This window comes from Musa acuminata, chromosome BXJ1-11 (genome assembly GCF_036884655.1).
Source record: "Musa acuminata AAA Group cultivar baxijiao chromosome BXJ1-11, Cavendish_Baxijiao_AAA, whole genome shotgun sequence".
In the NCBI taxonomy this organism is placed as follows: domain Eukaryota; kingdom Viridiplantae; phylum Streptophyta; class Magnoliopsida; order Zingiberales; family Musaceae; genus Musa; species Musa acuminata.
This window is the reverse complement of record NC_088337.1, coordinates 32,418,631-32,442,725: the sequence shown is the minus strand read 5'-3', so window position 1 is coordinate 32,442,725 and position 24,095 is coordinate 32,418,631. Positions and strand designations below refer to the sequence as shown.

General features: G+C 40.5%; 5 protein-coding genes across 8 annotated transcripts; 2 read left to right on the top strand and 3 right to left on the bottom strand.

Annotated features, from left to right (window-relative positions):
- Nucleotides 1-469: 469 nt before the first annotated feature.
- Nucleotides 470-1,634, top strand: LOC103972357 (pathogenesis-related genes transcriptional activator PTI6-like). Its single transcript, XM_065091184.1, has one exon. The coding sequence runs from the start codon at nt 665-667 to the stop codon at nt 1,538-1,540; it is 876 nt and encodes a 291-aa protein (XP_064947256.1). The 5' UTR covers nt 470-664; the 3' UTR covers nt 1,541-1,634.
- Nucleotides 1,635-6,460: 4,826 nt separating this feature from the next.
- On the top strand, nt 6,461-13,734 carry LOC103972356 (probable potassium transporter 9). Of its 4 annotated transcripts, none has more exons than XM_009386661.3 (10): nt 6,461-7,097; nt 7,916-8,018; nt 8,199-8,433; nt 8,514-8,759; nt 8,842-8,895; nt 9,879-10,139; nt 10,443-10,495; nt 10,586-10,709; nt 12,153-12,407; nt 12,519-13,734. In XM_009386661.3, the coding sequence occupies exons 2-10, from the start codon at nt 7,980-7,982 to the stop codon at nt 13,559-13,561; spliced, it is 2,310 nt and encodes a 769-aa protein (XP_009384936.2). In that variant the 5' UTR covers nt 6,461-7,097; nt 7,916-7,979; the 3' UTR covers nt 13,562-13,734. The 4 variants fall into 4 exon arrangements, with proteins under 4 accessions (XP_009384936.2, XP_009384939.2, XP_009384937.2 ...); XM_009386664.3 differs by lacking the exon at nt 6,461-7,097 and adding an exon at nt 7,111-7,210; XM_009386662.3 differs by lacking the exon at nt 6,461-7,097 and adding an exon at nt 7,266-7,428.
- A 162-nt stretch (nt 13,735-13,896) lies between these two features.
- Nucleotides 13,897-15,407, bottom strand: LOC135597758 (protein LURP-one-related 15-like). The gene is made up of 3 exons (XM_065091185.1): nt 14,999-15,407; nt 14,693-14,920; nt 13,897-14,230 (listed from the first exon to the last, which is right to left on the bottom strand). Exons 1-3 carry the CDS (start codon nt 15,239-15,241, stop codon nt 14,012-14,014), a joined length of 690 nt encoding a protein of 229 aa, XP_064947257.1. The 5' UTR covers nt 15,242-15,407; the 3' UTR covers nt 13,897-14,011.
- Nucleotides 15,408-15,968: 561 nt separating this feature from the next.
- LOC135596505 (protein LURP-one-related 15-like) lies at nt 15,969-21,774 on the bottom strand. Its single transcript, XM_065088552.1, has 3 exons — nt 21,532-21,774; nt 21,332-21,478; nt 15,969-16,169 (listed from the first exon to the last, which is right to left on the bottom strand). Exons 1-3 carry the CDS (start codon nt 21,772-21,774, stop codon nt 15,969-15,971), a joined length of 591 nt encoding a protein of 196 aa, XP_064944624.1.
- Nucleotides 21,775-22,243: 469 nt separating this feature from the next.
- LOC103972663 (protein LURP-one-related 10-like) lies at nt 22,244-23,455 on the bottom strand. Its single transcript, XM_009387005.3, has 3 exons — nt 23,158-23,455; nt 22,852-23,079; nt 22,244-22,724 (listed from the first exon to the last, which is right to left on the bottom strand). The coding sequence occupies exons 1-3, from the start codon at nt 23,401-23,403 to the stop codon at nt 22,488-22,490; spliced, it is 711 nt and encodes a 236-aa protein (XP_009385280.2). The 5' UTR covers nt 23,404-23,455; the 3' UTR covers nt 22,244-22,487.
- Nucleotides 23,456-24,095: the final 640 nt, after the last annotated feature.

The following is a 24,095-nucleotide window of genomic DNA, read 5'->3' as shown; positions in this document are numbered from 1 at the left end:
CATATGATTGAATCCGCCAACTATTTAGCCTGGAACATCGTGAGTCATAGGTTGGCGAATCTGACATTATGACGCGCCGGATCTGCTAAAGCGTTCGTTCTCTGTCGGATCCGGAAAGTTGGAGGCATTCGTGGAACTTTCCATTAGTTTTTTAAGGGTCATTTCCTGCTCTCTCGTGGCTTGTATCGCGACACAAAGCTGGTGCTGTGAACGTCACCTCACGTGCGCGGACAAATCCCAAGCCCTGCAGCCGATGCCTTTTCCGTCCGCTCTTCCATTCCTTTTCTTATATTTAGTATTTTATATGCTTGGTTGCCATTCGGGTGCACTTCGAGATTCGTGCTGCAGCGCGTACTCATCGGTGGCGCAGTTTTGGCCATATGGAGACAGATTAGGGGTAGTTTGGGTATTTCATAATTATGAGCCCCTGGAGGGTTCGACCGTCGTTAAATGCCCCCCTCGTCTCCCGTTGCTTCGCTCGGGCTTCGCCTTCTCTCTCCTCCTTCCTTATCCTTGCTTGGTCTCCGGAATAAACCCTCGTTAAAACCTTGTCGGTCTGTGATCCGGAAAGAGGATGAACTCGCTTCTGGTTACTTCGATCGGGAGTCGTTGAAGTGAGAGAGGGGGGGGGGGGGGGGGTCTCTTTTTGGCTTTGACGTGGTTGATGATACTGCGAGTTTGCCGCCGGCCGTCTGATCCGTGGCTTCGTGCTATGAATCCGACGGTCCTCGGCGCCGCGGTGAAGTTCTCCGAGAAAGTCACCACCACCAGAAAGACGGTACCGGCGGCGACGAGTGGTCGCCGGGAGAGGCTCGTGCTCATCCACTGCACCGACGCCGACGCTACTGATTCCTCTTCCAGCGATGACGAGGGGCCTTCCGGGACCGCATGTCGCCGCGTGAAGAGGCATGTCCTGGAGATCGGGATCGCGGCCGACCCCTGCCGCGCGCCGCTCAAACGGCGGCCGCCCATGAGGGCGGTGAACCCCAGCTGCCGGAAGCGGTTCCGAGGCGTACGGCAGAGGCCCTGGGGCAGGTGGGCGGCGGAGATCCGCGACCCGACGCGGCGGAAGCGGGTGTGGCTCGGTACCTTCGACACCGCGGAGGAGGCGGCCGCCGTGTACGACGACGCGGCCGTCAGGCTGAAGGGCGCCAAGGCCGTGACCAACTTCCCCGTCGTGAAGGACACGTCGGCTGGCGTCGAAGGCAGCGAATCCACCTCCTCCGCCAGGGACGACGCCTCGGACAACCCGTTCCCCTCCCCGACCTCCGTCCTCCGCAACGGCGCCGACCAGACGCCGTTCGACTTCCTCGGCTACGGCGACGTCGACGCCTTCGGGTTCAGCATCGACCCGCCGCAGTACACAGGCGAGTTCTACCTGCCGAGACGGCCGTGCGGCGAGGCGGCCGGGGACGAGTTCGCCGAGTTCGACGCGGACTTCTTCCTGTTCGAGGCTGCAGCTTCCAATGTCTTAAATGACAATACTACCCTTCAACAGGGGTCTTTTCGATCTCTCATCCAGTTAAAACCGGAGTATTAGTGTGTTATACCAAGCGAGTACCGTAAGCGGCGGAAATGTTACCATTGCACTGTATGTCTGTTGTGAAGAGATATTGTCGTTGAGTCGTACTGCACGATGATGATCTCATTCGGTGACATATATTAATAATCTGTCGGGCGTGGCTCTTGTGGTGCGGCAAGGGTTGCGGCAGACGTGGCGCCATCCCGTCCGTTGTTTTGCGGCGGCTGGCACGAGTGGGGCCCGGGGAAGCAAAACCCACCCGCCTAAAACGACGGGAATGGGCCCCCAGCGTGGATTGTTTTATCCTCCTCCTCTTCGGCTTCGTCAACGTGGTCAACGTGTGGTCGGGAGGGTTGTCGTTCCATGATCCTCGCGGAGCCGTCCGATCGTTAGACTGGTATGCGGAGCGCCATCTGTCAGCCACGTGTGGAAAGGTCCCTCCGCTATTGATCGCGTGCCTGGAATTTGCTTTGGTTGATCTCACGTCCCCGGAGAGCAAACCAGTGGAATCAAGCGTGTGATGTCAGACGTGACCGAAGCATTCTCCAACTAAAGGATACAAAAAAAGGAGGACATTTGAAAAAATTCCTTCTTTATCCTTTGCAAAAAAAAAAACATATATTTTGTATGATAAGAATAAATTTAAACCAAATATTGATTATATATTATTACTAAAAACGAAAGAAGTCAGGTGACATACCATTACTTCGGATTCAAGGGCTTTTCAACCATCAATGAGATGTTGCAGTGGCCAAAAAAAAAAAAAAAAATCCATCATCGTATTCTATCCAGATTTCAGCTCTTGACGGGTCACCGTAACACTGTGGCCCGCACGCAGCAGCCGCCTCGCCATGTGGTCGGACCCACATTATCCTCTTCCTCCGTCAGCCCTTCGCCTGTGCGCATAAAAAAGAGAGGAGGAAATGACACATGGTCGAAGCAGCCCGCCTGGCAAACACGTGCGAGCTGTTGCACAGAAGATCTCAGTGAACAGGACGAAGAGCCAACCCATTCACCTTGGCGGGGTGAGAGAGACGGGGATGACCTTTTGATGCCGACGTCGATGAAGTAGAACGGCCTGGCTTGGACACCTCCACGGAAGTCTCTTTCTCGGGTGGGATGGCCTGAGAAGCCTCTTCACTGCCGCTAGCTGGTGGCCTAGCTTGGACCCCGGCACGGCGAAATTATTGCTGTGTTTTATTTCCTCGGCCTAGTAGGACTGATTTGACAAGCTAGTCCAGATTCAGTGTTCTTTCTTCACCTGCGTGGAGAACGGGTTAAGAGAGCAAGAGCCCATTGACGAGGAGTCAATCTCATGGAAAGAGTAGCTGTCAGTGTGGCTTACATCCTTACATTTTCTCCTTTTATTCTGTCTTACCACTTTCTCAATTTCATAAGCAGTAATCTTTGGTGCTGCAACAAGACAGAAGCGCATCATTCATCCACCGTTGTCCTACAAAACGGATACGGTGAGCACTTGGAATCTCTTGTGATAGTACTCGGCTTCTGAAGAAAAGGAGCGGACCTCACGTACGTCGTTTTCTCCAGCAATTGGGCCGGAAATCGGTGAGTCCAACACCAGCATGGTCGTCCATCGCTCGTCAAAGTTGGAAATGCAACCGTGTCCAGAAACACTAGGCCGGATCTCCCGTTGCATCAGTTTTTTTCCAAGCAATAGATTTGAACCACTTATGGTTCTCTATCTCATTGCCGCCGCTGCGAGGGCCACTGCGACTTCCAAGGCGCTTGTTTGCTTCTCTCTGCAGCAATTGAGACCAAGGAAAAATAATAGCCTAAGAACTTTCCACTTGAACGCAAGCATAACCATCATCAAAACTATGTAGAGATCCATTTCTTCTAGTAGTTTCAAGACGCAAGCCCACATCTCCAGATTAAGCATCATAAAAGTTAATGTACGTGCTCCGTAGAAAGATTGTTTGCATATCAACCAAAACATTAAACATGCATAAAATGCTAATGCGATGAGTGGTGAGGAAAAACCAACCTTCCCTGTCAGCATCTCAAACAGAAGAATTCCAACACTCCACTAATTAGCAGCTTTATCATGGCCCTTTTCGGGGAACGATTTCAGGTGCCATATACCAGTGTTCCGCAGAGGGAGTTTGATCTAGTGTTTTCATCAAACTTCTTTGCCAGACCAAAGTCAGTTGGCATGGCCTAAAAGAACATGACAAACTTGAGAAAGATGCAGATTGGAAGTTTGATCTAGTGAAACCCATTCTTGGGAAAATTGAGAAAGACAGCAGATTGGAAAAAAAGCAGAACAAGAGAAAGAAGGTCTCACATGATCATCTGCATCCAGGAGAACATTCTCAGGCTAGAGGTCCCAGTGCATTATACCATTTGCATGAAGGTGGGCAACAACAGATGTTAATTCAGCTACATATATGCGAGCAAGATCCTCTCTGATAATGTCTAATTTCTACCAAGTCGCACTTCCAAGTATTGTTCACAAGCAATTACTTCAGAAAAGATTATCACTTGAACAAGCCATGATTATAGATCCGAAAACACAGATGTCCACCTTTTATAAAATCTTTTGTCTACACAGCAGGAAAAGATACATGATGAATTCAACAGGCCATGATAGCAAAACTATCATTTGGTAAGTTACAGCTTTGCTAGAAAGCATTTCTAATCTTTGGGTCTACAAGTGGCCAAAGCTGAAGGGTCAAAATAACAGTGCTAGTTTACTTGTGCCAGATTGTATTGAATATGAAAAGTAAACTAATTTCTAATAAACACCAACTGTGATGCATAGCCTAGAAAAGAAACCAAATGCGCGGTCAAGATAAAGATCCTATTAAGGTATATTATAGAGAAGAGTCAAATTTCAACAAAATTTCCATCATTCGCATTATAGGCTATTTCGGATGTTTTTACAATCCTATATTGAGTTGTATTAATATTTATAAAACTGAAGGTGTCACATAGTTTAGTTGGTGAAGACAATAATAGTATATCGCAAGGCCTTGAGCTTGAATCTTGCCTTCATCACTTACCCTTTGCAGCAACAAAAAAAAATAAAAATCTATAAAACACAATGTGGATATAATTTGATTTAGAAAGTTTATTAAGCCAATTAGAATTGTAGTATGGAAGGTATAAAAGGTCGTTAAAATGAAATTTTATGAGATCATGATTCACTTCAAAAGGTGCTGTCCGACATAGTTTTATTTTGTAGGTCCTCAATGAAAACTGGAAGTGTTCTCTATTCTGTTGAAGGCAACGGAGCATCAATTCTAATTAAAAGAAATACTTGCAGAATTATCAGAAACAACCACAATGGCATGCATAGGAGGATAAGATCGAAAGAAGCCATAACTGAGATATCTTGATGAGAAGTCAAGGCAAAGTTGACACATTCTTTTTCAGGAACTTTTACGTTGGTAAACTCTCTTGCTTAAATGCCCCTTCGTGCTGAGGATGAAAAAGAGGATAAAACCCAAGTTTATTACGTTACTGACCTGGTGGCTTGTCACAAGCGAAGGTCTCAATTGGTTCTATGCTGGCCACCAGAATCTCAATTGTGAGGCATCATGAAAATTCCATCTTTAGAACTGCACCAAAAAATTAACTCGATCAGAGTACAAATAATTTCATTGAATGGTCATAGGTCAGGTAATGTGAAGAAAAAAAACGCTAGAACCCTAGAATTTGTCTTCGAGGACTAAATCGAGTTGTGGTAATTCGAGAAAAGGGCCAACCGTATGGTTGTCCTCCTTCCACCTACAACTCTTTCGAGCTATTTGGACCCCCAGTTTCACAAGCTAATCATACATTCCTCGGAAAAGGCAGACCCCAAGAACATACGGGATATACTTGAGAGATCCCCGACTAACCTACTCCTCCCCCACCTTCAACACCAAGATCCAAGTACATAATCACACAATCCCCTGTTTTCTTTCTCCGAAAACCGTTCCCAACCAAAGATCTAAGAACAGATCAAATTACATAAAGCTGTAACATCAGAGTACACATCAAATCCGCAAAAGGCCCCAAAAGAAAAGAAAGAGACGAGGCTTTTCATCCAATCCTCAGCAGAACAGAAGATGAAAGCAAGCAAATCGGATCAGTTTACCAATCTGACGGGAATGGCAAGAAAAGGGACAAATCTCAAGCAATCTGACCGATCCGAAGCGCGTTTTGAGAGCGAAAGATCACGATCCGGAACCGAAATTGGTACCCTTAGCGCATCGAGAAGCAAGAAGCATGCAGCGATTGGAGGAGGGGCGGGAAGAGGGAATTCTCAAACCTTGGCGATCAATTAGCGATCTCCGACGGACTCCTTTGTTGCTCCCTCGGTAAAAAAGAGAATTCGGTATACATATACATATGTATGTATACGTTTCGTGCTTTGGTATCGAAAAGAGTACTATCGATTACTGATTGGCATGTACTACTGATAAAGATGATTTTATGTTATTAACATACGATATGGGATCATTTGGTCGATCGTTTATGAATGCTTATTCCCATACTCATTAATCAATGTGAGATTAAATGATTTTATCAGTCTAGGATAAGAGCACAACATAACACCAAAAAATAAAACTATAAATTAATTTTTGTTTGGAATGAGATATTTCTTGTTCATGTATATAATGATACAAACATTAAATTTGGTCCAATTACAGACCGCTAAAAGATACGCATACGATAAGATTTGAGTTAATTAAAGCGTGATCCCAATCACCAGACATTTATTCCGACATTTCGGATTTTGCGGTGCCGACATAACGTAGCGATATATTATAATACGAGCACACTTTTCCAACCCGCTTATTTTCTACTCACTTGATACCCGACCTGCATCGTGCACAAGGCAGCGACGACGTTTCCAATAATAAGAAGGGTACGTAGAGGGGTAAGTGTAAATGAGTACCAATAATTGTCGTTAAACAATTGTTTCGTCCCGGCTTCTCCCCGGCCTGTTCACAGATCTCACTCTCGGTAAACCCGTCGGAGAAGCGGCAATAATGGCGAGGGAATGGATCGCTGAATCTCCTAAAGCATTGCTTGGATGATTATCTTGAGCTGAAATCCTTGCAATGGGGTTTAGATTTCGCCGAGCTTTCTTCGTAAAGATGGGATTTTGGAAGGCGATTCGAGGGCCATATGGGTGGGCGGCTATTTAATGGCTCTAGTTGGTGGCAGGTCTCGCATTAATTCGAGGAGATAGGAAGATATCGAAGGCGAGTAGAGGGGAATGAGGAAGGACCGCCGAGGCGTTTGATCGGGGACTTGTCAGTTGTTCCATTAAAGAGTAGTATAGTGCTAGAAGATGGTCAAGTCTCGATCTTTTAGGTTCTGCGTTGGTGTTGCTGTCGTGTGAGGGGAAGGAAGGCAGCGATAAGGACAAAGAAAGTAGCAACGGGCGAGAGGAGGAGAGGCGACGGCGAGGATTTGGAAGGTTAGGGTTTGGTCGGTCCTGGTGCGTTAGGCGCGAGTGGTAACGATCGCTTTCGGCTGTGTCGTGTCGCAATGCAGCAGCGGTGCTCGACCGGTCTGGCCCACCCCAGTGCTCTCCAATCCGCTCTTCTCCATCCACATGGTGTGTGTGCTTCCCTTCTCGGCGTTCTCGCTTTCATTGCTTCGTTCTTGAGTGAAAACTCGTCGTAAAAATCGCATTTTTATGATTCTTTGAACTACCTTTTCGAAGGGCCAGTGAGTTCGAATAATCTGATATCCATTGTGTTGAAATTGCTAAATAAGTGGATTTTATGACTAGCTTTTGGTTGAAAAGACATATTTAATTTAGATTTTTTCTGGTTGCAAAGTCTCACCACATTAATGCTACCAGTACCCTTTGTGGTTGGATATGACGAGTGTGCCTGTGAAGCTCATGTGGATTTGCTCCCCTTGCTTTCTTCCTCCAACTTCTGGTATTTTCATTGCCCCGCCATCTTTTTCCTTGCTTTTGACATTTTGGCTATCCTTTCTCCCTTCTTTTACCTTGAAATCCACTACCTATTTGATGCAAAGTCTGTGGAGCTGATAAAAATTTAGTTGGCCATGTGGGAGTAGCAACATTTGAACTTTGTGTGTTGGTAGATTATGTTGCACATGGCTTCTTCATTTCTATCAATGTTAAACTTTCTTCTCCTTAGTTTCTGATCAGCATGACATGATAAGGTAACCCACTTTTTATTGTTTTGTTTAACAATAGAGGAATTGTGTTGAAAGCCGATGTTCAAGGGACTATTCTGTGGGAGATTGATTGTGTTAGGGTTAAGTTTGGGATTGGGCAGAGCATTATGTGTGTGGGAGGTTATCTTTGCTTGCTGAGCTTTGAAATAAATTGTCTGAAATCTTCTTTTTTGTGGTTTGCTTATATTACAATTCTCGGATATTTATGCTGTCATAATGCAGATCTTCCGGTGAAAGTAGCTCTGAGATAGCGATTGTACCTGAAGAATAAAGTTCCAGTTGAACAATGGATCCCGAGATTGGGAGCATCCCGATATTTCAGAAGGTCTAGCCTTTTGCTTTATTAGTCTCTGTTGTTACTTTCTTCTTGCAGATTTCTTGAGACAGTGATAGTGATTGCGACTTACAAGTGGATGTGACAAACTTTGGTGATGAAGACATTGGTGTTTTGCTCTTCTTATTTGAAATTTAGATTATTTGCTGAAAGACTTTAGTTGATTTTCAGAAAGATTCTTGGAAGACCATGCTGTTTCTGGCATATCAGAGCTTGGGTGTGGTTTATGGAGACTTGAGTATATCTCCTCTATATGTCTTCAAGAGTACATTTGCGGAAGATATCACACATTCAGAAACAAATGAAGAGATCTTTGGTGCACTGTCATTTGTATTCTGGACTCTTACACTAGTTCCTCTCTTCAAATATGTCTTTATAGTTCTAAGGGCTGATGACAATGGCGAGGGTAAGTCTGTAGCCATTGAGATATCTTTTCTGCAGCAATGAGATTGACCTGTTTTCAATGTCTAATTGATTATTTTGCAGGAGGTACTTTTGCATTGTACTCTTTGATATGTCGACATGCAAACGTAAGCCTTCTGCCAAACAGACAGGTTGCAGATGAAGATCTCTCTACTTACAAATATGAGCACCCTCCGGAAACAACAAACAGGTCAAGGATCAAAATTTGGCTTGAGAAGCACAAGAGCCTGCATGTTGCTCTGTTGATTGTAGTTATGCTCGGTACCTGTATGGTAATTGGTGATGGAGTTCTCACTCCAGCCATATCAGGTACGTGCGATCATCATTTTGCTTTCCTATACTTCTGTAAAGATACCTTATGATTCTGCTAACCTTCTCCTTTTGTCTCCAGTTTTTTCTGCAGTTTCAGGGCTTGAGCTGTCCATGTCCAAGCATCACCATGAATGTAAAATTAGCTAATTCATGAATGCTTCTTTTTTTTTCTTTGGATGCTTCTTTTTTTTTGGGGGTGTGTAACAGAGACTGTTTCACTAGCGTTACGATGAATGAGAAAGTTGCAAACTCCCTTTTCAATACTTTCACCTTTTTCATGGTGTGATACAGTATGTTGAAACAATCACTAGATTGTTATATGCAGGAAAATCCTTATTAGCTTGATAACTCCATATATCATGTCATTTATCTATTGTTCCTTTTTGGTGTAGAGCTTCTGCTCAAATCTAAGCTGCATAAATCTTCACAAACTCAAGGATTTAATTATCCTTGTGTAAGAGCCATTTTCCTTCTTTCTGAGCCTTTTGTTCCTCTTAGTTCCTTTCTTCAGGGTTCCCTTATGGTGTCTATATTCTCCTTCATCCTTAATTCTGTTCAGGTTTTACATACGGAGTGTGGACCATGGCCATCTAACTGTAATTCTCTGATAACTACTGTTATTTGAATGCAACTTTCTGATAGATTTGACCATTTGGTTGTAGCAAAATGCCAATTAAATCATCAATGACCTCATTATTTGAATATTATCTTTGCAAACCTACGACTTGTTCTACTTATATTATTCTGCATGAAACAGCCAATAGAGCAGAAACTAAAACAACCACAACCTTGAATATAGCAAATATGAATACTTCTGTTTGAAGTAACTAACTTGATCTGAGAATGTTATTTTAAGATTGTTAGTCAATTAATGAATTATGCTTCTAAAATTGTCCTCTGGAACAACATGAATGATGCCAGTGCTTAGCTGTAAATTTAATGTTGGTTGATATCTAAAGGAGTCCAAGGAAAGTTAGAACACAGACTGATAAGCCCATGAAATTGAATTGCACTAAGATAAAATCATCTTGTAATTGTGTCTGATGCAAATTAGTTATGAGAAACCATATAAATCATAGATCAATATCTTGTCTGATGAAACATCCATGTATGCAGATGCGGTGGTACCAATAACATGCTTCATTTTAGTATGTTTGTTTGCACTTCAACACTATGGTACACATCGGGTTGGAATTCTGTTTGCACCAGTTGTTCTGACTTGGCTATTGTGCATCAGCGGCCTTGGCATATACAATATCATCCGCTGGAACCAACATGTCTATCAAGCACTTTCTCCATATTATATGTTTAAGTTCTTGAAAAAGACAAAAAAGGGTGGCTGGATGTCATTGGGTGGGATATTACTGTGCATAACAGGTAAATTCAAAATATTATCTTTTTCATTAATAATCTACTAGTAGCTGCTTTAGGACTTCTTTCTGGCATTATGAATATGTTAATCTCATGAATCCAAATATAGTTATGCAAAAGAATAAATGCAAGTGTCCCACATCAACAATTACTCAAACCCTTGCATTTGTAGTTATGGAAAACCTATGAACTAGTGATTTCTTATTATTTCCATTGAAGATTAAACCCCAATAACTTTACCAGTAGTTAAATTTTGAACACATTAAATTAAACAATTCCTGACTTACTTCAAAAGCACTACAATAACAGGATCAGAGGCAATGTTTGCAGACCTCGGTCACTTCTCGTACACTGCAATTCAGGTTCTTTTTTTTTTTTTGGAAATTTATTAATTTATCTTCTTTTTCATCTATCAACTTGTAATTGATCTTATATTTCTATGCCTATCTTAGGTTGCTTTCACTTTCGTAGTTTATCCCTCGCTCATTTTGGCATACATGGGTCAAGCTGCTTACTTGTCGAAGCATCATAGAATCTATACCAGTTACCAGATTGGCTTTTATGCTTCGGTTCCAGGTATGTGCTCTTAATTCACAGTAATGCGCTTGTCACACATATAGCTTAACATAAATGACATGGAGCAACAATCTACTACAAAAGTAATATTTCCATTTTAAAATCATTAAATTATTTATAATATCAAGTACTATAGTGTTCTCTATATGACAATATTTATCTAATAAGTCAGATTTAGGTAACTTCCTGCGGGTGCATGATTGGTAGTCCGGTTGGCTGTTTTCAAGAGGTCAAACAGATCTTTTCACTTCAGTATCTTTGAGAGAGGATGTACAGCATTATGAGTGTGATTGCTGGTGAACTAGCATGAAGTCACTGTTAGTTAAAGACCTAACCCCAGAGATAATTGGTTTAAACTATATGATGTCGGAGAGAGGATTAAGTTTATCACGTGTCTGGTGCTGTACTTGGGTATCTAACAATCAATGATTATGACTAAAGAACTAGGTCTGACATGTAATGTATGAAAGGCTTTTTTATAATGAATTTAGATTTCAATGATATAATAATTAAAAAGGAAATCAAAAATGGAAATCAGGGTGTAAAAGGATACTTGGCACTGACTAGCAATAAATGAGATTCTGAGAAAGTATTGTGTAAAGGATAGGAGTTCACAACTTCAAAATGACTTCAAAGATCTACTACTTTTTGAGGAATTAATGTAGCAAAATTATGTTTCTTGATTTGTATGACATGTCCAAGGATGAAGTATACTCATTAAGAATGTCTTAAAGAGAGAGGATGTGAACAAGTATCCAATCGATGGGCAAAGCAACATTTGTAGTCTACCTCAAGAAATATGCATCTGTATTAAAAGAATTTGAAATTCATGTGTGTTTTCAGAAATTTTGAACTTATGTTGAGAAAGGCAGAAAGGCTGAATACTTAGGTCAATAGCTGAATCTGTCTTAGAAGAATGGATAATCCACTGTGCCTCTAGCAAATGATAGGACAATTTGAGTTTATTTGCATCAGTAATCAAAAAATTGTCTCCAAATATAGTTAAATGATAGGATAACAGCTTAGAAATAAAAAACTATGCACATTAAGTAATAGAATTGATCCGATTTAAAGTTTCCTGCCATTATATTAAAGTATTATTAGGAGAACAGATATGATACATTCAGAGTCAATCACTATATCTTAAATATAATCAAAATCATTGTTCTTTAGCGTTTTTGTTTTTACCATGCTACTCTCAGCCAGCATCTTAGAAAAGAATCTACGAGAGAGCTTGTGTAATGAATATAATTTAATTATTTTAGTATACATTTCAACTTGATGGTTTGACACCGACTTTCCTGGTCTTATAGTGAAAAACATGCTGCAAATTTGGCTTTATGTTTATCTGATTATGACTGTTGCAAGTAAATGTGCATGACACTTCTAATCAATATGGAAAACCCAGAATTTTGCTTAGAGATTTTAATATTGTTTCTATAGAATGCTTAAGATGGCCGGTACTTGGAATAGCAATACTAGCTTCAGTTGTCGGGAGCCAAGCAATTATCAGCGGAACATTTTCTATCATTAATCAGAGCCAATCACTCGGGTGTTTTCCAAGAGTCAAGGTAGTTCACACCTCTGAAAAAATTCATGGTCAAATCTATATACCAGAGGTCAATTGGATGCTGATGATCCTCTGTATCGCTGTTGCCGTTGGATTCAGAGACATAAAGCACATGGGAAATGCTTCTGGTATTTTTAATTATTTAGATATTAATTTGATGTCTGTTGCCATTTTCCACTTAGCACTCTTTTATCTTTTTCACTCCAGGGATTCCTTACGTTCCTGTTTGCACAATGCAGGACTAGCAGTAATCACTGTTATGCTGGTGACCACATGCCTCACTTCCCTAGTCATGATCCTTTGCTGGCACAAGTCTCCATTCTTGGCCCTTGTGTTTCTTCTCTTCTTCGGCTCCATCGAGGTCCTCTACTTTTCTGCTTCCCTGATCAAGTTCCTTGAGGGTGCCTGGCTCCCTATCCTACTTGCACTCTTTCTCATGATTATCATGTTTGTCTGGCATTATGCCACAATCAAGAAATATGAGTTCGACTTACACAACAAGGTCTCCTTGGATTGGCTTCTTGCCCTTGGCGAGAAACTTGGTATCGTTCGTGTTCCTGGCATTGCCCTTGTTTACACTGATCTCATCACTGGCGTGCCTGCCAATTTCTCCCACTTTGTCACCAACCTCCCTGCATTCCATCGCATCCTGGTCTTTGTGTGTGTGAAATCTGTTCCTGTTCCGTTTGTGCCTCCTGCTGAAAGATATCTTGTGGGGCGTGTCGGACCACCGAATCATCGTTCTTACAGGTGTATTGTCCGGTATGGGTACCGTGACGTCCAGGAGGACATTAATGCTTTTGAGTCTGAGCTCATTGCAAGTTTATCTGACTTTGTATGGCTCGAAGCATCACTCGGTGGACATCAGTCTAGTGAGTCAGTGGATGGTTATGAATATGGACTTACTGTTGCTGGGAGCAATTTGCTCACACGCCGCCACCTCGATTATAATACTGAGCTTCCTTCTGAGGAAAATGCAATAGAGCTGGCACCCGAGACTACAGTAAAGAAGGTCAGATTCTTCCTAGAGGAGAACAATAACTCAGCATTGTCGGAGGCCGTGAGGGAAGAGCTTGAGGATCTACTGGCTGCGCGTGAATTCGGGTGTACCTTTATACTGGGGCATTCTCATGTTCAAGCAAAGCCAGGATCATCGATCATGAAAAAGCTGGCAATCGACGTTGCTTACAACTTCTTGAGAAGGAATTGTCGGGGCCCTGACGTGGCCCTCCGTATGCCTCCTGCATCCCTTCTGGAGGTCGGGATGGTTTATGTCCTGTAATCTGGTTCTGTAAACTCAAGTACGTAGGAATCATGTCATGCTTGTTTGCAAGAACCATGTCATGCAGCTGTAAGTCAAATTACTTGTGGCATTCAGCAGATAGTGTCAACGGTGCAAGTCTTATGTTGTAAGAAAATAATGTTTGATAGAGATCCTCGGACAACTTTTACCTAGCTCCTGCTTTACATAATAATGATTGGTAATGTCAACAGTGCATGTCAGAGAGTCAATTCCTTAGCCTTTGATACTGCAGAGGGAGGATAAAAGAAGTACAACCATGTCTGTTCTGACATGGCAAATTGTAGCCAATCCACAAGAACCCAAAAGGAGGAAGATGAAAAGAACTGCAACCCAAGTCATTCATGAACCATCAAGTCTTCACAGAGTACCAATCTATAGTTACATTTTGCAGGGGAAGTCACTCATTGTTATATTAGCAGGTTGGGAGAATTAGGATCCACCTAATGCAGCTGCGAGTCCTTGGAAGATTCCATCGGAGATTTCTCCTACGACTGCACCTGAGGCTTCAGAGTGTTCATTATGGAGCTGGAGCTCATGTTGAATTATGAGCAGGGCAGCTATGAAGGAGTGGTCAGTGTTTGGGCTGATGGCCACCCCAAAAGCATTCTTGGATACTGAGCTGTTCACAAACTTGTATTCTTTGCTCATCTGCATTGACATGTCACACAATTCTATCAACTTGCAATGGTTTCTGAGCCAAACCTACCTTAATTCCTCACATCAACAAAGTGGCCTTTCGGATTGATTAATATGAAACAAGGTTTCAGCATAAAAATGATTTTATATTGAACTAGACTACCTATCTTCCACAAGATATTTTGCATGTAATCCAATGTTGGAAGAAATGTAAGCTTTGATCTAAATCTAAAGGCAAGAAAATTATGTGATTAGATGGGATTTTGGCTTAAAAGTCTTATGGAATACACATGATAGTTGGAGTTATCCTTTTATTAATAGAGGGTTTCATATAATGATTTAGACACAACATTGAGATAAAAGATAAGTAGAGCCTTAATCATGTTTAGATATTCGGGATTTGAGGTTTGAGACAGATATGTATGCTCATCATCTTCTCATAAAAGAATTCCGACAAAATTCGAGGCCTATAACCTGTGCGACCTCCGTGGAAGAATCTCCCTTGTACACCGTGCATGATCTCTTGCGGTAGCTTCCCTTCATCTTGAAGTCACACACCTCCTCCTCCGTGTTGGCAGCTAAGAACACGTCCAACTCGGTCTTGAATTGGAGAGCAGAACTCCTCCTGACGCTAAACAGCAGGTCTTTAGGATCCGAGCTATCTCCCTTGAAGACCTGCCACCGGTCATGGACGCTACGCAGCTGCATGACAGAACAACCAGAGTCAAAGTCTTGAACTTTGCAGAAAGAAGGAAGCGAAGCAGAGATGAAGAGGTGGACCTTCTGCTGCATCGAAATCACAGGCTTGCCGGAGGCGTCGACGACCACCTGCCTGTTTCTGAGGTTCCACTTATGGGCTTCGACCTTGAAGACGACGTTTCCGTTGATGTCGGTCACCGCGAGGTGGTCACAGTTCAACCAGGCGGCGTCGATGAAGAACGTGAGGTCGATCGGGTACGACACGCAGAACCGCGGGTCGACGATGGCGTCGGGCCGAGAAATCGGACTACTCGAGTCCGACATCTTCTCTCTCTCTCTCTCTCTCTCTCTCTGACAGCCGAATTGGAGGATAAAGATCAAGCGGAAGACTGGATCGAGTTTAAGATGACGCAATAGATGACATGAGCCACAAGCTCAAGTGAGAAGGCAAAAGAAAAGTAGGCCATCATCTCTCAAAGACCGCTTCAGAGAGTGCATCAGTGCAAGCAGACAAGCCTAATAAATCTGAGGTTCTTCTTCAGTGTTGACGATGTCAATTAGCTTTCGTTTTCTTTAGGGGGAAAGGTGGAATTAGTCCACTGAAAAAGCATGATCAGCTATAATATATAGTTGAGATTCCTAATCAAAAGAAACACATAAATCTCCTAATAACAAAAAGGATAAACAGAACACCGAAAATATCAGGAAACATGAATCTTCAATGCTTGAAAGAAGTGGCTGTGAGCACTTCAAACAAGCTTTATGTATGATCTCTAGACAGTGCATAGGGCTGAGAAAGACCCAATATCCACCTCACTTTCACTTCCCTGTTATACATATATATGATCTCTAGACAGTGCATAGGGCTGAGAAGAGACCCAATATGAATTCTTACATATATAGCCAACCCACAATAACACAAAAGGAGGAACATAAGATTAAGTACTGCAACCAAAGTCTTCCATGAACTTCCAAGTCTTCACCAAGTACCCATCTGTGGTTTCCCGCTGCAGAGGAAGTCACTCGTTGTTATACTAGCAGGCTTGGAGAATTAGGATCCACCTACTGCAGCTGAGATTGCAAATGAGATTTCATCATAGATTTCATCAGAGGTTACAATGTCTACTTTAAAGAACTCATGTCGAATTATGGCCAGAGCAGTAATGAAGGAGTAGTCGGCGTTTGGGTTGACGGCCACCCCGAAAGCATCCTTGGATACTGAGCTGTTCACTAATTTGTATTCTTTGCTCATCTGCATTGACATGTCACACAATTCTATCAACTTGCAATGGTTTCTAAGCCAAACCTACCTTAATTCCTCACATTAACAGAGTGGCCTTTCGGATCGATTAATATCAAACAAGATTTCTGCATAAAAATGATTATATATTGAACTAGACCACCTATCTTCCACAAGCCTTTTTGCATCCAGAAGTGAATGCCAAGATCCCTGAGTTCCATTTCATGTAATCGAATGTTGGAAGAACCGTAAGCTTTGATCCAAATCTAAAGGCGAGAAAATTATGTGATTAGATGGGATTTTGGTTTAAAAGTCGTACCAAGTACATATCATAGTTTTGAATTATCCTTCTATTAACAAAGGGTTATGATTTAGACAACATTGAGAGAAGAGATAAGGGAGAGCCTTGATTATGTTTTGATATTCAAGATTTGAGAGATTATAAGTTATCATGTTTAATATGAGTTTTTTTTTTTTAAAATATTTTTATTCTTTTCCATTATACTATATGATTTATTGATGTCCATCATCTTTTTCAATAAGACATTAGTGTTAGGATCGAGTCGGCACTGAAACGGGGCTGAATTAGTGCGTACGTAAAATTACGTCGAAACTTCGTATGATGAAACCATATCAAAAAGTGTTTAACATTAAAAACATTCGTCAAAAGTATGCAGCTAAAGTAACGAGGAAGTAAAACAGTTGCAAACTAAGTAAATGACGACAAAGAAAGAAAGCGCACAAATTTATAGTGATTCAATCGTCTTGCCCTACATTCACTACCGATTCCTCTTCCGTCAAGGCTACCAGCATTCACTAATAATCTTTTTTCAATGAGCGAGGACCAACTACCCTTATAACTTTATTCTCCTTTTGACAAGCTCAATAGAGAGAAGAACTCTCACAAGATTACAATAGAGTTTTCCTTTATTTTTGTTCTCGGTGTATTTTAAGTAGAGAGAAAAGAGATATTTATAGACCCAAAATGGATTCAAACTTGAAGCCAAAACTAGTATCATCTCGAGTCTTCGGGTACTAGCGGTACCACCGCCTGCCAATCTGACACTAGGCGGTGCCATCACTTGACAAAGCCTCGTAGACTGGGCTCTGGTGGGTACCATCGCTTAGAAGCATTAACTACCAATAGTACTGTCGAGAGGCTTAGCCTCATGCGATGCCACCTCTTGGCATGGCTCTAAGTGTCCGAGTGAGCTATCCATCCGGCCCAACTCAACTCTAACTTAGGCTCAATTGGCCCCTAATTGAGTTAGTCTAATTCTAATCCAATTATAACTTAAACTATTTCGATCTAGACAATTATTACAAAGCATTAATCATATGTTGTTCGATATGTCATTAGTTTATCGATGCTTCGTATAATCTTTTGGCACATCATCCTCTTTTGTGGCCTTTTGCCCAATCGGCATGTTGACTTCCGTAACTTCGATCTCCTTGGCGCAATGTCTGCTCTTCTAGGCCCGATGCCCGAACTCATGGCACGAAGTCTTCTGCCGACACATCGACCGATTCTTCTGCTTGACGTCCAATCTTCTGACATGTTCGAAGATTAATTCTTCCTGCTTTAATTATCACTTAATGATCGAAGCTAGTCCTGCGTTACTCAAAGCACATATTAGATCATAAACTCTATCAATTAGTTTTATCATCAAAATATGAGATTCAACAATTAAGACCTTAATCAAGATCTCACTAGAGAGAGAATTAGATCTATTAGAGAGATAAATAGTTGTATAGAGAAAATCATAGGAGAGAGAAATAATAGAGATAAAAAGTCTAAGGAGAAAGAAAATTGTAGAAAGAAACGAAAGAGAAATAAATTATTAGAAAGAGAAATCAGATCTTAAGATAATATAGTTAAGAATTAATCACAATAGGAACGAGAAGTAGATCTGACAATCATAAAATAGGACGAAACTAGATAAAAAAGCAATCGATAAATTAGATTATAATAGGATAGATATGATCAATAAGAAAAATAATTCGCATACAAAAGAGAAGATTGAAAGTATGGATAATGACTTTTATTTGTTATTTTAAATCTTGTTATTATTTTTCTCGTATCAAAAAGTTTAAAAGAAATTTATCTTTGATTATTTAAAAATATAAAAAAATATATAGAATTTTTATTACTCTTTGTAAAAATATGATAAATGATATAGATTTTGTATTACTCTCCCAAGAATAATAGATGATAAAAGAGTACTAATCTCTCATTTAATATTATATGAAAATCTTATTTTATGAATCTATAGAATTAAGATAGAAGTCTCAGTAATTTTAAAAGAAATTTATAAAAGAGGTATAAATCCTCCTATATTGTTTGAAGTAAATAAAAAAAAATGCATGATATATGATATATAAGTAGAAGAAAATGAAAATATCTTAATAGAAAAAGTTAACGAAGATACCTCATCATATATGATAGATTTTTCACGTCGGTTTGTAGATTCATTTGAGAAAAGTCGATATCAAAAATATGTTTACCTTTAAAAAGTGTTCGTAAGCATAGTAAAAATAAATCAGTTTGCAGTAAGGGAATGAAAAGAAAAATATAAATACAAATAGAGTTTTATAGTGGTTCGATCGTCATAACCTACATCTATTCCCGAATCCTCTTTACTCGAGGCCACCAGCTTCCACTACCGATCTTCCTTCAATAGGTCAAGATCGACTACTCTTTTACACTTTTTCTCATTTTGATAGGCATAGGAGAGAACCATTATAACCTCTCTTTCTTAAACCTCACTTCTCCCTTTAGACAAACTTCTAAACACTGATAGAAGTGATCCTAAATCCTAAGAGAGTTTCCAATTTTTCTTAAGTATTTTTTTTCTCTTTTTAAACTCAATTTCATGCTCAAAATCTTCCTACTCCATGCAGGAATAGTTGGGGTATTTATAGACCCCAAATAGATTAAAAAATAGAGTAAAAAAGATTTCATCCTAGGTTTTCTACTTCCTAGCAATACCACCGCCTGCAGCATTAACACTGGGTGATACCATTGCCTGATATAGTCTTGGAGACCATGTCTTTGAGACAAAGTCTTTGGCAGTGCCACTGCTTAACCCAACTAAATGAATCTTTCTCTTGGCCCAAAACAATCCTAACATAGGCCCAATTGGTCCATAATTGAGTTGACCTAATTACATTCTAAATCAACTCAATTAGACCTAAACTAACTCGATCTAGACAAATTATTACAAAGCATGAATCATATATTGTCTGGCATGTCATTGGTTCTTTCGACGCTTCGTCTGATCCTTTGACGCATCGTCCTCTCCTTTGGCGTATTGCCCAACCGGCATGTTGTCTTCTCGTAACATCTGATCATCTTAGCCCAATGCCCAAATTCATGGCACGAAGCCTTCTGCCGACACATCGATCGATCCTATGGCCCGACGTCTAATTTCCTAACATGTATAACTCCAGCTCAACATCTGTTTCCTCTTACTTCAATCAATTTTTCTCTTCTTAATCGAAGCCAGTCTTGCGTCACTTAAAGTGCATATTAGATCACAAACACATCAATTTGATTTCATCATCAAAATCTGATATTCAACACCATATACATAATATTAATTTTATTGAAGTAGATGATTATGTTGGATTATACTATTTAATTTTCATAAAAAAATATAAATATATTTTACCTCTCTATAAATTTTTTTTTTTATAAAGTTGATCGTTAACCCGTCAAAATAAGTTGTTAATCAAAATAAGAAAATTTTATAAAGTCTGATAAATATTCTATGAAGAAAAAAGTTTGATATTTATGCAGTATTCATCAGATTGATTTTATATTTAGGGATTGGTTTAAGAAAACTAAGATTCCAAACAAATCAAAGTTTTACAATTGATTATAACAGATAAGATAGAATAAACCGAGCACAGAAAACTACTATGGAATATGGTTAGGAATTTAGAGATTCTAAAAAACATTACGTATAGCAACAACATAAGATTGCATCAATTTTCAAGACCTTCCATAATTTTTTTTACAAACTTTAATTTAGGAGAATATGTTCAAGATAGGAGTTACTATCGAATCAAAGTCTTGAGTTATCTTTCTATAATCAGAGAATAATATTTTATTATAAATTCAAATGGGAATATTATATATATATATATATATATATATATATATATATATATATATATATATATATATATATATATATATATCAAGGGTGTTACAATCACCCTCACTCAAAGGCTTAACGTCGTCGTCAAGACCCAACATAACCCAGATCAAACCCTAGCATAGTACATGTGAGGCGTAGTCTAGTGGTGGCTCCACGTCGTGACAAGTCCTCTGACTCTCTCTACGGATAGCCCTTTCCTACTCGAGCCCCCTCACCATGCCTAAATGCTAGGTCGGCTCTAATACCAAATGTCATGACCTGGGCCGATGGACTAACTGGCCTATCAACTTTGTTTGGTCTAAACTACTGACCAAAATGCTTAAGCTGAAGTTGATAGTAGTACACTCATCGGACCCACTTTCGATAGAAGTCAATCTTAATATTACCCACTTTCGATATGAGACTAATCAAAGGTGTTACAATATTTTACCTCTCTATAGGAAAAGAAAATTTTAGAAAGTTGATCGTTAACCTGTCAAAATAAGAAAATTTTATAAAATGATAAATATTCTATGACGAAAAAAGTTTGATATTTATGATTGATTTCATATTTAGGAATTGGTTCAAGAAAGCTAAGATTCCAAACAAATCAAAGTTCTACAATTAATTAGAACAGATAAGATAGAATAACATGGTTAAGAATACATGGAAAACTATTATGGAATACATGGTTAAGAACTTAGAGATTCTAAAAAACATTACGTATAGCAACAACATAAGATTGCATCAAGTTTCAAGGCTTTTCATAATTTATTTTGTAAACTTTAATTTAGGAGAATATATTCAAATATTAAATCAAGCTTTGCGATTAGATAGAATTTTAGTTTAAAAGTCTTAATCAAGACAGGAGTTACTATCGAGTCAAAGTATTGAATTTATCTTTTTATAATCACAGAATAATATTTTATTATAAATTCAAAAGGGAATATATATATATATATATGAGGATGAGGTTTGAGACAAGTAAGTTTTGAGAATTTAGTTGTTGAAGTGTCTCTATTATCATCTTACGATTTCTTCCTTGGTGTTGGCAGCTAAGAACACATCCAACACGGTCTTGACTTGGTCAGAAGAAGTCCTCCTGACGCTAAACAGCTGATCTTTAGGATCCGAGCTATCTCCCTCGAAGACCTGCCACCGGTCATGCACGATACGCAGCTGCATGACGGAACAGCCAAAGTTGGATGTGTGGCAGACACGAGAAGGTGGACCTTCTCCCGCATCGCGATCACAGGCTTGCCGGAGTCGTCGACGACTACATGCCAGCTTCTGAGGCTCCGCTTACGGACTTCAACATTGAAGATGACGTTGCCGTTGATGTCGGTCACGGCGAGGCGGTCACAGTTCAACCAGGAGGCGTTGATGAAGAACGTGAGGTCGATCGGGTACGAAGCGCAGAACCGCGGGTCGACGATGGCGTCGGGCCGAGAAATCCGAGGACTCGATTCGCTCATCTTCTCTCTCTCTCTCTCTCTCTCTCTCTCTCTCTTACAACTGAATCGGAGGAAAAAGATCAAGCGGAAGACTGGATCGAGTCAAGTATTTGTTTAAGATATGACGCATATAGATGACATGAGACACAAACTCAAGTGAGGAGGCAATAGAAAATAAGCCCGTCATCTCTCAAAGACCGCTTCAGAGAGTGGATCAGTGCAAGCAGACAAGCCTAATAAATCTGAGGTTCTTCTTCGGTGTTGACGATGTCAATTAGCTTTCGTTTGCTTTAGTCCACTGAAAAAGCATGATCAGCTATAATATATAGTTGAGATTCCTAATCAAAAGAAACACATAAATCTCCTAATAACAAAAAGGATAAACTGAACACTGAAAAGATCAGGAAACATGAATCTTCAATGCTTGAAAGAAGTGGCGGTGAGCTCTTCAAACAAGCTTTATGTATGATCTCTAAACAGTGCATAGGGCTGAGAAGAGACCCAATATCCACCTCACTTCACTTCCCTGTTATACATATATATGATCTCTAAACAGGTTCAGCTGCGGTGCAAACTACATATTATAATCTTACATACATATATAGCCATCCCACGATAACACAAAAGGAGGAACATAAGATTAAGTACTACAATCCAAGTCTTCACCAAGTATCCATCTGTGGTTTCATGCTGCAGAGGAAGTCACTCGTTGTTATACTAGCAGGCATGGAGAATTAGGATCCACCTAGTAAAGCTGAGATTGCAGATATGAGTGCAGTTGAGATTTCATTTGAGATTACATGAGAGATTACATGAGAGATTACATCAGAGATTCTAGTGTCTTCTTTAAAGAACTTATGTCGAATGATGGTCAGAGCAGTAATGAAGGAGTAGTCGGTGTTTGGGATGACGGCCACCCCGAAAGCATCCTTGGATACCAATCCATTCACCAATTTGTATTCTTTGCTCATCTGCATCGCCATATCACACAATTCTAACAATTCAACTCCACATAAAACTTGCAATCAATGCTTTGATCTAAATCTAAAGCTGCTGAGATCCGTGTGCTGTACAGTTTATTCTGGAGAAGGTAAGTACCTGCGCGATCACCATGGAATAGTCGCCCTTGTACACAGTGCATGATCTGTTGCGGAAGCTTCCCTTGATCTTGAAGTCACACACCTCCTCCTCCTTGTTGGCAGCTAAGAACACGTCCAACTCGGTCTTGAATTGGAAAGCAGAACTCCTCTTGACGCTAAACAGCAGATGCTTAGGATCTGAGCTATTTCCCTTGAAGACTAGCCACCGGTCATGGATGCTGCTCAGCTGCATGACAGAACAACCAGAGTCAACGTCTTGGACTTTGCAGAAAGAAGGAGGCAAAGCAGAGATGAGGAGGTGGACCTTCTGCTGCATCGAAATCACAGGCTTGCCGGAGGCGTCGACGACCACCTGCCTGTTTCTGAGGCTCCACTTATGGGCTTCGACCTTGAAGACGACGTTGCCGTTGATGTCGGTCACCGCGAGGTGGTCACAGTTCAACCAGGCGGCGTCGATGAAGAACGTGAGTTCGATCGGGTACGACGCGCAGAACCGCGGGTCGACGATGGCGCAGGACGGGGCAGCAACCTTAGAAATTAGTGAACCCATCTCTCTTTCTCTCTCTCTCTCCCTCTCACTCTCGTTTCAATCGTTGTGTTGTTGGCGCACAAATGAATCGACATATGTGGTTGCAAGTGGAATTATCTTTCGGTGGGCGAGTGGATCCATGGTCAAACCGCGTTTCTCGATCAAACCGCGTTTCTCGATCAATAGAAGATAATAACAATAATTGAAGAAGCTTTATTGTTTCTCGATCAAACCGCGTTTCTCGATCAATAGAAGATAAGAACAATAATTGAAGAAGCTTTATTGTAGAAATGAAATAGCTTTAGCTTGAATATATTAACATGTTCCCTCTCCTATTTATATAGATTAAGATTAGGAGAAAAGATTTCCCTCAACAGAATAAATAGAATAGAGATATTTCCTCATATAATTGAGGAAATCTTATCTTCTATCAAGTTGGAAAAATCTTATCTTCTATCACTTACCATAAAAAACAATTCATAGTTCCCCCTCGTCGCCCTCATCACAATTCAATGGCTTACTTCATTCACAATAATATTCAACATTCTGATGACAAGCACAAACAAATTCAACACTAACAGAAGGTTGGACTGACTTGAAAATAATAAGTATGCTGCATGTAACGTCAATTATAGAACGAAAATGCTGCAGATTCTGATAATAAATTTGTCACATTGCCTACCAGTCTATGTTTTGCTCAAATCAAGAGTGCG

Bases quoted from the DNA above. Each gene is read 5' to 3' on its own strand.
- LOC103972357 (XM_065091184.1), top strand. From the start codon at position 665: ATGATACTGCGAGTTTGCCGCCGGCCGTCTGATCCGTGGCTTCGTGCT.
- LOC103972356 (XM_009386661.3), top strand. From the start codon at position 7,980: ATGGATCCCGAGATTGGGAGCATCCCGATATTTCAGAAG. The intron at 8,019-8,198 runs GTCTAGCCTTTT...GTTGATTTTCAG, and splicing joins GCATCCCGATATTTCAGAAG to AAAGATTCTTGGAAGACCAT. The intron at 10,496-10,585 runs GTTCTTTTTTTT...TGCCTATCTTAG, and splicing joins TCTCGTACACTGCAATTCAG to GTTGCTTTCACTTTCGTAGT.
- LOC135597758 (XM_065091185.1), bottom strand. From the start codon at position 15,241: ATGTCGGACTCGAGTAGTCCGATTTCTCGGCCCGACGCCATCGTCGAC. The intron at 14,921-14,998 runs GTCCACCTCTTC...TCTGTCATGCAG, and splicing joins TGATTTCGATGCAGCAGAAG to CTGCGTAGCGTCCATGACCG. The intron at 14,231-14,692 runs GTTATAGGCCTC...ATGTCAATGCAG, and splicing joins CTTCCACGGAGGTCGCACAG to ATGAGCAAAGAATACAAGTT.
- LOC135596505 (XM_065088552.1), bottom strand. From the start codon at position 21,774: ATGAGCGAATCGAGTCCTCGGATTTCTCGGCCCGACGCCATCGTCGAC. The intron at 21,479-21,531 runs GTCCACCTTCTC...TCCGTCATGCAG, and splicing joins TGATCGCGATGCGGGAGAAG to CTGCGTATCGTGCATGACCG. The intron at 16,170-21,331 runs GTAAGATGATAA...ATGTCAATGCAG, and splicing joins CCAACACCAAGGAAGAAATC to ATGAGCAAAGAATACAAATT.
- LOC103972663 (XM_009387005.3), bottom strand. From the start codon at position 23,403: ATGGGTTCACTAATTTCTAAGGTTGCTGCCCCGTCCTGCGCCATCGTC. The intron at 23,080-23,157 runs GTCCACCTCCTC...TCTGTCATGCAG, and splicing joins TGATTTCGATGCAGCAGAAG to CTGAGCAGCATCCATGACCG. The intron at 22,725-22,851 runs GTACTTACCTTC...ATGGCGATGCAG, and splicing joins ATTCCATGGTGATCGCGCAG to ATGAGCAAAGAATACAAATT.